The 12574-nt window shown below is 30.6% G+C and overlaps 3 protein-coding genes across 4 annotated transcripts; all 3 read left to right on the forward strand.

The window, feature by feature from the left end:
• The first annotated feature begins 1211 nt into the window (after positions 1 to 1211).
• On the forward strand, positions 1212 to 6326 carry LOC109795668 (Adenine nucleotide alpha hydrolases-like superfamily protein). 2 transcript variants are annotated; one of them, XR_002239565.3, is made up of 8 exons: positions 1212 to 1554; positions 1717 to 2065; positions 2179 to 2265; positions 2835 to 2956; positions 3361 to 3439; positions 4904 to 5298; positions 5817 to 6016; positions 6100 to 6326. XR_002239565.3 is itself a non-coding variant. In XM_020355157.3 (7 exons), exons 1-7 carry the CDS (start codon positions 1259 to 1261, stop codon positions 5863 to 5865), a joined length of 1377 nt encoding a protein of 458 aa, XP_020210746.1. In that variant the 5' UTR covers positions 1212 to 1258; the 3' UTR covers positions 5866 to 6326. The 2 variants fall into 2 exon arrangements, 1 of the variants encoding a protein (XP_020210746.1); XM_020355157.3 differs by having other exon boundaries at positions 5817 to 6326.
• A 2475-nt stretch (positions 6327 to 8801) lies between these two features.
• Positions 8802 to 9539, forward strand: LOC109796345 (protein FAR1-RELATED SEQUENCE 3-like). Its single transcript, XM_020356023.1, has one exon. It carries the CDS (start codon positions 8802 to 8804, stop codon positions 9537 to 9539), a length of 738 nt encoding a protein of 245 aa, XP_020211612.1.
• A 77-nt stretch (positions 9540 to 9616) lies between these two features.
• On the forward strand, positions 9617 to 10804 carry LOC109796344 (protein FAR1-RELATED SEQUENCE 6-like). Its single transcript, XM_020356022.1, has one exon. It carries the CDS (start codon positions 9617 to 9619, stop codon positions 10802 to 10804), a length of 1188 nt encoding a protein of 395 aa, XP_020211611.1.
• Positions 10805 to 12574: the final 1770 nt, after the last annotated feature.

The following is a 12574-nucleotide window of genomic DNA, read 5'->3' on the forward strand; positions in this document are numbered from 1 at the left end:
AATTGAATATTTTTAGTTAAAATCAGGATAAATTCGAATATTACTCGCGAGAACAAATTTATTTGTCATTCCTAATTAAAATAATAAAATAATTGTGACCTAAGTAATATTACACACAAACATCCCAAAGTTATATATAATGTAAGGTTAAGATTCAAATCATATAAATTCAAAATATATGATTATAAATATAATACATTATTTTATGGCTTGGTCAATTAAAATTACATTCTACACAAAATTATTTAAAGGGTATTTTTATTAACTTTGAAACCTATTGGTAATGAATCTATATATAAAGGTTATTTTGTTTTGTTTGATATGAATTTATATATTCTGTGACAACAATCATGAATTTTTGAACATGTTTCAAAACACTCTTAATTCCTTTCCTTTAACTTGTCTAAGTTGATTACTTAGGACCTATAATCAAAACAATCATTATTAAAATGATGATGTTCTCCATCCTGATTAATAGAGTGCAATTTTAGGTACATTATAATTTTATGATCAAAATGGTGATTCACTCACTTAAAATTATTTATTACAAAATTTAATTATATAAAAATAAATGTTTATACTTTAAGTTTAAATATATTTTTTAGTCTTCAAATAAATATATTTTTTATTTTTTAAATTTAAAATTATTTTTTAGTTCTATAACTTAAAAAAAATATATATTTTAATGTCACTATTCAACAATCAATCTATTAAAAAAGTCATATATTATTCAACTTATTATACAGAATTTATCTACCAATACATTTATTTGTTAATAATAGAGAAATTTGTACCTTTATTGAAGAAAAAAATAGTTGACATTTTGAAGGTACGAACAATTAGTTGAAAAATGTGAGAAGTTTTAAGAATAAAGTTAATAATAAAATTTTAAAAAGTGTTACTTAAATAATGATTTAGTTGTCAAAAGAAAAAATAATAATTTATAAAAGTAAAATAATGTAAATGTGTTCACTAAAAAATCTTTTTTTATATCTTTTACCAATAGTACAAATTAAACTCTAACGATGCTTCAACTCAATTTGTTCGGTGGATTAAAAACTAATACAATATTTTTTTTAATTACAAAACCTAAAAAAAAACTTCATATTTCAGAAATTAAAAATATATTTTAACCTATACTTTATACCGGGATAAATGACCATAATAATATAAAAAAGTTATCATGATTTTTTATTAATAAAAAACAGCGGAATTAAAAACCCCTAAAACCCTAATCAGGTGAGTGCAATCACCGTCGATGGCGTGCAATGGCTCTGGGTGCCAATCCGGTGGTTGCTACAAAGACGAAGATGCCACATGTAACCAACCAATAAAGTCTGAAGAAATCGATTCAAAGACCCCTAACAATGTCTGCATCAAGTGCAAGCTCAACGACGCCGTTTCCGGCTACGGCGGAATCGACGACGGTCGTTTCTGCGCCGACTGTTTCAAAACCAACTTGTTCGGAAAGTTTCGTTTCGCCGTCACATCAAACGCCATGATCACTCCCACCGATAAGGTCCTCGTTGCCTTCTCAGGTGGCCCTTCTTCCAGGTCTACACAAACCCAATCCCTTGTAACTGTTTTTTCTTTCATGATTTGAATTTTTAGGTTAATTTCAATTTTGATTAGACCTCAAGAAACTAAAAACATATTCAAGTTTATTGTTATTATTATGCTATATAGAGGATAAAAAGTGTGCTTTGTTATGTTTAGGGTAGCTTTGCAATTTGTGCATGACATGCAAGAGAGGGCTCAGAGGAACTTTGATGCGAGTAGAGATAGGTCACTACCGGTGTTTGGTGTTGGAGTTGTGTTTATTGATGAGAGTGCCGTGGTGCCAATTCCTTCTAATGAAATGAAGGAAGCGGTTGAAGTTATTGGTGAGGTTGTGTCGAGTTTGGCCCCGCCAAGGAAGGAGTTGCATATTGTTCCTGTTGAGACCATTTACTCCACGGATTCTGGTGATGGAAAGGAGAGGCTAATCAAGGTAGTGAACACGGTGAATGATCCGACGGGAAGGGAGGATATGTTGTTTTCTTTGCGAATGTTGGCACTGCAAAAGGTTTGTTTCTGGATGTCGTTGTTGTCATATTATTATGAATCATCTGTTTTAAGCTTGTAGACATACATGTTTATTTGAAAACAAGTTGTTTGAAATTCTTTATGATTGTACAGGTTGCCTCTGAATTTGGGTATAACAGGATCGTTTTAGGGTCATGCATTTCAAGGATTGCTTCCCATGTCATTTCAGCCACCGTGAAGGTTTGTTATTGGATTTGACTGAATCAAGTCATTAGTAGGAGTGAATTAAGAATTTTCTGTCGTTAATGCTCTCTACTCTAAAAAATTGCTTAATTTTGGATTTTCTTATGTGCTTTGTCTAGTTTATCTTAAAGCATTATATTGAACAGTTAGCTGTTGAAGTTATGTGCATACTTTTATGTGCATATCATTCATTGAATTAACTTCCCATGTAAACATTTTGTGAAATGGAATGGATTACAGACTTTTAGACAACTAGATATTCCTTTCAGCATACACCATGTACACGAGAGTATTGCAAACTTGGCAACTATTGTTCAAGGTGACACGTGAAATCAGCAAATCTTATAGCTTCTTCTTTTATTTTTTACTTTTTCAAGTTAAACATTTTCTAACTAATTGGATTTTGGGATTTATGTCTACATTGCTCTTGATAAAATTTATATAATCAACTTGTGTTGCTTATACTGTTATTAATCTTTATGACCTTATCTATGTTTCTCCCCTCTCTTCAATTCTACTCAAGGAATGACCTTGTGTAATTGATTCTTGTGTCCTTGTTTTAACAGGGTCAAGGATATTCATTACCTGCAGATATACAGTATGTTGATGCTAGATGGGAAATTCCTGTTGTGCTTCCTCTGCGCGATTGTTTTGCCCAAGAGATCAACATGCTTTGCCACCTTGACGGGTTTGTAGTCCTCTGTATATGTCACAAACAAAATAAAAATAAAATGGTGTTCTATTTTATTTGTTCTTGTTGGAAAATCACCTCAATTGTGGTCACTTGTCACCCCTAGCTAGCCTGTGTTAGTTGTGGCCTCTTTGGGAGTTGCCTCAATTGCAGCCTCAAGGACGATGTTCAGTCTTACATCAATTAGAGATATGACTTATTAGAGCCTCTAAAACTGGGGCAGATGGCAATTCTCACTATACAAGTTGGTTTTGTGAGGTTGAACTTGACCCTATGCCCAAATTCTAGGAGTTCTATTTGTAAAATTTCACATTATTTTGCGTGTATTGTCTTCTATGTCTGTCAGGCTGAATTATATACATCTTACTGAACTCATGTGTCTCATCTCTTTGGCAGGGCAGTCTAAAGACTTTAAAGTTGTCTACAGGTTCATGCTCTAGCATTAATGGCTTGGTCTCATCTTTTGTGGCTTTACTGCAGGTATGATTTGTTGTGCATCAACTCTTTGATATATGGTGGACACAGTTAATGATGGGGTTTAAACTTTTAAGGAAAGTCAGTTGTGACCTGTGGATGTTTTAATCTGGGCCATTGATTTTTTATGACTCCTCTCTGTCTCTACCTTTTGCATCAAGTTCTCTCACTTGATATCTATGTTGCATGGATATGGGTATAGTACCAGGCAATGGGTATGGGTACAGATACGGGTACAAGATACGCGAATTTTAAAAAATGTAGGATATGGGTACATTAATGTAATTTGAAAAATTATATTTTTAATTATATAAATCTAAGTAAATTGTATAGATGATAAAAAAAAATTACAAATAAACAAGACACTTGTCTCTTTAACTATAATATCAACAATAACACGTAAAACATGATTATAATGTCACTCCTAAACTATGATATCACACTTTAATTGTGATATATTACACTTTAATAGTTTCAATCTCTTTGTTTATCTGTGAAAAGAACTGCTTTTAACATTGGTTCATCAAGAGAAAGAGTAACAACTTCAAGAATGCTAGCCCCTTCAAATGGATCCCATTGATTTCCACCATTATCCCACATTTTGCTCTCACTATCTATATAACTCTTGCTTTTTCTTGAGAGAAGACGGAGACTTGTGTTTATAAAAACTAAATCTTTAGCTCTCTTAGGATTAAGCTTATTTCTTTTCATAGAATGGATAAAAGAATATGTGCGCTAATTTCTCTCGCAACAAGAAGATGATGATTGTTGTGAGAGAAGTTTCAATGCAACAATTTGAAGTTTGGGAATTGCTAAACCATACATGACCCACCAATCCTTTGGTTTCAAGTTCCATCTATCTTGCAAAGAATCAAATTGGTCAAGCTCAAGCTCATCCCCAACACTTGAGAATTCGAGAGAAAATAGGAAAAATAGAAAATCTAATTTTTTATTGACATATGTAGGTTTTGTTTTTTAGACTTGGGTACAGGTCCGATACTCTACCCAATTAAGTACCCATTTTTTTTTTGAAAAATGTTTTGGATACGTACCCATGAGTACCCAACGAGTCTCAAGTATGGGCAAGTACCTGGTATGTGTACAACATGAATTTTGGAGTACCCATGCTTCAAAGCTTGATAGATGCAGCTATCATGTGTATGTGTCTTTGTATGTACAACCAGAGGGAAAATCTTGTGTAGTTGTTGTGGCGCTGAATTTGCAATTTACTTGTAGAGCACATAATTCTTCCACAAGGTCAAGAAGTTGATTGATAGGCTATGTTTTTGCACGTTATGTGACTCAGTGCCTTTTTTTCATTTATGGAATGTGATTTGCCTGAGTGCATACTCATCACCATTACTGGTCAAGAATAAGATAGAAGATGCTTATGTTTTAACATTTACTTTTCCTTTTAACAGAAACCTAAATTTATTGGGAAATCACTAATTGAATACCTGTTTTTTGCAGAAAGAAAACCCATCTCGAGAAAGCACAATTGTAAGAACAGCCGGTAAACTTACTCCCTTCCAATTCAACAGGATTCCAGAGATCATTGATGGTAACGTTCCCTTGGCAACTAGAAGACGCCAGAAGAGATATAATCTCAAATCCAATGAATCTGTTTCCTCAGAATCTTTCTGTCCTCTCTGCAACAGCCCACTTGACAAGAGTGAGATTGTGGATTGGAGTAATGTTGATAGCCACAGAAGTAGTAACATTTTTTACATTACCTGCTGTTCAAGTTGTCAGTTTCAGATACTTCCAAGTGACTCTGCATCAATGGAACAATTTTATATGGATTTACCACAATCAGTGGTTGGCCGAGCAAAGCAAGCCAACAATGGTAATTTGAGTCTGCTAAGGTGAGTATTTGTTTTGCTATCAACATTAGTTGATTGTATTTCAAATTTAGTAATAACTTACCAAGCCACTCGGACCTTGGCCACTGGCCTTGTTGAAAAAGAAATTATATGAATATCAGATTTTTGGATAATGTTTCTCTGGAAAATCAAATGGATCCTTTTGGTAGCCTCGAGTCCATGACTGATAATAAACTTTGAAGAAGTGAGATTCCTGAATCAATTTGTTAAAAATTAAATTCTTTGACTATAATTATGGAAATGCCGTGCTTCAATTATGAAAGAACCCCTTTCACTTGCTCATGGTTTTGTTTACACTGCAAGACATTGCTTAATGTATTGTTGCTGTTCTTCAGTGGAAGCACAATTAATTGCTTGTGTTATGTTCAATTTTTTAGTCACTATAGCTTTCTTTAAGGTATGCTTGAAATATACTATTTACTATTTATTTTATGGTAGGAAATTTGTGTCGACCTTTATTCATCACATCAAAGGTTATGTGACAATATTCTTGTTTTCAGGGAACAAATACAAGATTGCCTGCTTTCAGATGGTGAAGATGAAACATAGGATTACGTTTGTACAGTTCTCTGTTGAAGGGATAAATACTGGTTGTGGTAATTTAATTTACAGGTTGAGTAACTGGGAGAGGTTTCTTTTGGCCTGTGGCTTTACAAAGAGTTACGGAGCACCGAGATTCACTGGCCTCCTTCAGATCAAGGTTGTTGATTCTCTTGGATAATAATATTTAAGAGCATATTTAAGTAGGGTTAGATTAGATAACTGATTTTTTTTGTATCCTAGGCAATTCGAAGAGTGTTAAAGTTTACTGAGGATACTCCTTGGGGGCATCATGGTGTACTTCCTCTTAAGAATCTGTTTTCATGGTTATTTAAATATTCCGTAAGCATTTATTTGCAACTTGTGACTAGTATGAAAACGTTTTTCCCCAGGATGATGTTTCATTTCTGCAGATGTAGAATATCTTCTATAATTAATTTATCTCCTAGTTTTATGTTTGGTTTTGCTTATTTTTGGAAAAATGATCGCATGTTTATATTAGCTTGGTGAGTTTTTGAAAAATAATAAATCGTTTCTCAATAATTAAGAAACATGTTAGTCTTTTGAATGGTTTTAAAAAGAAGTTAAGAAGCCATTGTCAATTGGTCACTAGTCGGATTGTGTAAAAGGGATAGTCTTAATTTAGAAGCTCGAATTAATATCTAGCTCTAACTTGGAGTGCACACTCCCAATTATAGGTCTGTTAACATTTTTTTTTCCTTTCTTTTCCTGCATTGTATTTACTTGCATAATTGGTTAAAAAATATTTTGTACAATAATTTTAAATTGTCAGTTTAATTACTATACTTAATTTTTTTAACTATATATTTGTGTCAATATAGAAATTATTTTATATCATGATTTTAATTTACAATGTAATTTATATATTTAAGAATTTATTTATTACAAATTTTATTTATAATCTAATTTATGAAATTAAATATCTATACTTTTACAAATTATATAAAAGCAACTATTTATATGTACAATATATAAGCTTGTATGCTCATAAATATAAATATTGTGACTCTAATGTTCATATTTAATGGGATTTATATATTTAGACTTTGTCTTATAACTTCCGTTTTATGTTAGTACTAAAATTAATTATAAAAATAATAAAATAAAATATTGATTAAAATGTGTAATGCCTAACACATTTACAATTTTTTTTAAAAATATTTCAGATTTTTCCTATAGAAAGTTAAAAAGACAATAAATATAGTGTGTGAACTAGGATTTTAATAAGTAATTACTTATATTAAAACTTGTACCAATTTTCAATTTTTAATAGGGAAAATTCTAACGGTAGGTGTCCGATTGTCCATTGTCATCGGTTATTACGAGTATGGACCGTATGGTGAATCAGTCAGAATCTGCTTGATTTATGGTGGAAACGATGAAAAATGAAAATTGATTTTGACTGGACAAAATTGATTGTGCCTCAAATTTTTGAATTAACTAGAAATCTATAAGTGATAGAAAAAAATAAGGTAAATTATATTTTTAATCTCACTAAGATTATTGAAATTCATTTTTAATCTATTTAAATTTATTTATCTTATTTTAGTCTCTTAATTTTAAAAGTGTATAATTTTTAGTCTTTCAATATATTAAATAACAGTTAAAAATAGTTATGCATTAGTTTTATATTGTCTTCTAATCATAAACTACTATATAGTAAGTTTATTAACTTTTATAATATATTAGATATCACTTATTTTTTGGTAAAAATATTAGATAACACTTAAAAATAATTATAAGATATTATGTAAACTACTTCAAGGATCAAAAGTAATGTATTTTAAAATTAGAGAGGTTAAAATAGGAAAAAAAATTAAAAAGATTAAAATCAAACTTTTAAAAAATTTTAGAAGGATGAAAATCATATTTTTTTATTTTAAAAAATGATAATTTTGACAAAGTCATGATTGATGAATTAAAAATAGAAAGCTAAATATTCTTTTTTATCCAACTTTTAATGCAATAAATCAAGATGGATGGATACCATCTTACCATGTTTAACCTAGACTTTTAGCCAAAGCAAACCGCAAATTTCTTCATATCTAATTTGTCGCATGCTTTATTAAATTATTAACTATTAATAATAAATTAAGATTAATCTATATTTATTAGATGTAATTGTCGGTAATTAAATATTATTTTAATATAGATAAAATCGAATTTAAAAACATCAATGCAATATCTTATATTCTAAGACAGAAAAGCATTGAAACAAGAGATTTGATTATATTATGTCTCAATTTAATTAATAATTTTTAAATTCAAACATTAATTAATATATAACTCCCTTAAACAGAATTAGCTCCCGGCAAGATACTGTGCTCTCTATAAAACAAGAAGAAATCAATGAAAATCCAAAACGACCATACCTTAATGAAACGTTGCGTTTATGTCTTCTCCTCCTTCCCAAACAAAAAGCACTGTTTTCAGAGCACAGACTGTGATCGCTCCCCGCACTTGAGAGGAAGTCAAGAGTAACACTAGTTAGGGCACAAAACAAGCACCATTTTGAGGGTATTTACCAACTTCTCTCGTGAAATCCATTTTTCACTCATTTTTATAAATTTCGCATGTCTTGGTAGGACATATTCTGCAAATATTGTAATTTTTTGTAACTAATTTGATCATGTATTTGGCTCTTGCTTTTCTAGAATTGTTAGTATATATTTTGATTCTAGCTTCAGCAGCACAAGATTAATATACTATAATTCTCACCCTTCTTTGTGTGTTCTCACAAGCTAAGAACTAAGAAGTTATCTTCAAGGTGCGAGTATAATTCAAGTAAACAAGATTGTCTTCGCAGTTTTGTCACAATGTTTGATATTGTGAGAAATTGCAGAATATGCAGCTGATGTAGCATGTAGCTACAATTGCAAACAAATACTCCTGGAGTTTTGACACGGTTGTTTCTCTTACAGGAAATGAGTGATCAATGTGAATCACATGTTCCATTAGATATTAATTCTAGTGGGTGTGAGGAAAACTTGATCTCTCATTCACCACAAGAATGTAAGCTTGAAATCGATAGTTCTGATGAAAATGATGTTTTTCCTGTGCCACAACCACAGCCAGGAATGGTATTTAGTTCAGAGGCTGAGGCGAGATTGTATTACACAAAATATGCCAACCAAGTAGGCTTCCGCGTCATGACAAGAACATCAAAAAAGGGACGTGATGGCAAAGTTAAATATTTAATACTTGTATGTTCTGAAATAACAAGACATGCTTTTGCTGTGAAACAGTATTGTGCAGCTAGGATCAATTTGACTTTACGTAAAGATGGAACCTACCGAATTAACGCTGTTACACTCGGTCATAGTCATGAATTGGGTTCACATCATCTAATCCCAAGTGATATTGACACAAGGGGTAAAAGGACATTGGATGAAAAAGTTATTGACATGGGTGTTGAGAGGATATCAGACCAAAATGGTTGCAAAAACTACGTACAGAGAGAAAGACGTTTGAAAGGGGAGAATGGAGATGCTGAAGCCCTTCAGAAGTATTTGGTGAGGATGCAAGAACAAGATAGAAATTTCTTCTACGCGATTGAATTGGATGATTTCTTCAGTGTGAGGAATGTTTGGGCTGATGGAAGGAGTAGAGCTGCATATGAATCGCTTGGTGATGTGGTGACAGTTGATACTTTCGTTTGGTGATGTGGTGACAGTTGATACTACATGTATTTCTAATCACTACAAAGTGCCACTTGTTACTTTTGTTGGAGTTAACCATCATGGGCAATCAGTACTGTTTGGCTGTGGGTTGTTATCATGCAAAGACTCAGTCATTTGTTTGGCTGTTTCAATCATTGTTGCATTGCATGTTAGGTGTACCCCCACAAGGAATCATAACAGATCATTGCAAGGCCGTGCAGAAAGCAGTTGAAACTGTATACCCCTCCACACGACACCGATGGTGTTTATCAAATATAATGAATAAACTTCCCCAACTATTACATGGATATCCTAATTTTAAGTCCTTAAGATATCATCTGCAGAATGTTGTATATGACGCACCTACAACAGATGAATTTGAAGGGAAGTGGAAGAAGATTGTGGAGGATTTTAGCCTCACAGACAACAAATTGTTGGAGGAGTTGTTCCTTGAGCGACATCGCTGGGTTCCTTCCTTTGTAAGAGGTGGGTTTTGGGCTGGAATGTCTGTTAATCCACGTAGTGAAAGCATGCATGTATTTTTTTATGGATATTTAAAGCAAACAACTTTGAAGCAATTTGTTGATGAGTATGATAATGCCTTGCAATATAAGACTGAGAAGGAGTACATAGCTGACATACATTCATCTTCTAACAGTCAGGCTCGTGTAACCAAATCTCCACTTGAGAGGCAGTTTCAATCTGCATATACTCATGCCAAGTTTCTGGAGGTTCAACATGAGTTTCTTGGAAAGGCAGATTGTAACGTTTCTGTAACCTGTGACCATGGTTCTATTTGTCACTATAGTGTCATTGAAGATGTGATAATAGGGGAAAAGCCTAACGAATTCGTGGTTGAGGTCATATATAACAGGGTAGATTGGAATGTAAAGTGCAATTGCTGCTTGTTTGAGTTCACAGGCATACTTTGTAGGCACTCTCTTGCTGTACTGTCACAAGAGAGAGTGAAGGAGGTCCCTTGTAAATATATTTTGGATAGATGGAGGAAAAATATGCGGAGGAAGTATGCTTATATCAAAACCAGTTATGGTGTTCAGCATTTTAAACCTCATGTGGAGAGGCTTGAAATGTTATGCAATCAATTCAATAGTATTGCTGAGACCGCTTCTGAATTCGAGGATACAAGTTCGTTTGTAAAGGATACCCTATGTGACTTAAAGGAGAAACTTGAAACATGGACAACCCTATTGAGAAACTCATCTCTGGCGGATCTAGAGAAATGCAACTATATGATAGATTGGAAATGAAATTTTCTAGGATAAAATATTATTTTAATTCATGTAAATATGATTACATTTAATTTTAATCTGTAAAATTTTTTTGTTGGTTTTGATTCTCATAAACAAGAATTTTTGAAATGTTCCTATTATCTGTTAATAACGAGGTACATTATTTCAGAAACATTATGTTATTTTGAAATGCTCATTAACATAACTTGATTAGATGTGACATAACTTGATTAAATGGATGTCACTTTATTACTAACTATTTTTTTAATAAAAGGCATAATTCTTTCTTGTTGTATCAATCTGTATAAAAATAAAATAATATTTTTAATCGCAATTCTATGCTATTAAGTGATGAAAGATATTATTTTAAAAAATTAAAATTTAAGAAAATTATTATTGTATTTGGAATAATCACTATGATATTATTTCAAATTAATCTGTATATATCAATAAATAGATAATTAAAACAAAAATTATTTTTTAAAAAGGATGAGAATCAAGTTCTTGAAAGTAATTATTAATAGAATTTTTTCATTCAATAACTCATAATATAAATTGGATTTTAACAATGATAATTAGCTTTTATAAATATATATTAACTTGAATTTTTGTAATAAAGCATTAAATAAATTTTAAATTTTGTATAAATTCATTCAATAAATTATAATATAGATTGAATTTTAAGGAAGATAATAAGTTTTTATGAACATATGTTAATTTAAATTTATATATAAAAAAAAATAAGCTTGATTTATTGATCGATGTAAAGTGTCTATCTGTATATTCAAGTGAGTGCTTTTATTAAAAATGGTTTACTTATAAAATGAAAATATGCACATATAATAACAGTCCTCCCAAGATTCGTAAGTACAATAACTTACCACTAATTCATGAAATTTATTTATTTAAAACATGTCACAAATAATTTATAGGCTACTTTTAAATTTTATATCATGTTAACCAACTTAAGCAATTTAATTAATAATATACTTATTTGACTACTAACTCACCAACTTCCTACCTTAATCGGGTCAATAATCAATTTGATTTAATAATTTTGATAACAAAAATTAAAATAACTTAATCTTATAATTTTTATCTTTATTTTTTTAATATATAATAATAATGACAATGACTAAATCCACATGCATTTACTCAAATCATTTATCATCATATTAACTCTAACCTTTCATTGTATTTTTGTTTATGATGTACTATGTGTAATATTATTTTGTTTGTTATTTAATTGCTTGCAAACAAACATTCTTCCTTTCTATATTAATTTACTTTATCAAATGTTATTTTGAGTTTGCTTTAGTTATTCATATATCTCTTATAGGGATACAATATTTTATTTTTAATTTTAGTCTCTATATCATTATTTTAAAATATTATTAAAAAGTAGTATAATAGGTTTAAAATGAATTCAATATTGAAATTAGATAAGATGACAACATTTTAAAAGTATTTATCCTTTTATTTTATATAAAATAATCTTAAAATACATAATAAATCTATTAATTTTTATAATAAATATCTTAAAAGTTATATATGGATGATTTTGTTTAAAATACATACCTATTACACTCTTAAAAATATATAAATAATTTATATTGTATGACTTTTATTTACTATTGACTACCTTATAAGTGGTCCATAATATCATTTCTATACATTGTTGGGTTAATTTCATTGCAAAATTATTTAGTTTCTCACCCACATCAAAATTTTCTTGTTTCTCCTCATCTTGTCCTCGAACATGTTGAATGAGATTCTACATGCTAATTT

Source organism: Cajanus cajan, chromosome 6 (assembly GCF_000230855.2).
Source record: "Cajanus cajan strain Asha chromosome 6, NIPB_CcT2T_4, whole genome shotgun sequence".
In the NCBI taxonomy this organism is placed as follows: Eukaryota; Viridiplantae; Streptophyta; class Magnoliopsida; order Fabales; family Fabaceae; genus Cajanus; species Cajanus cajan.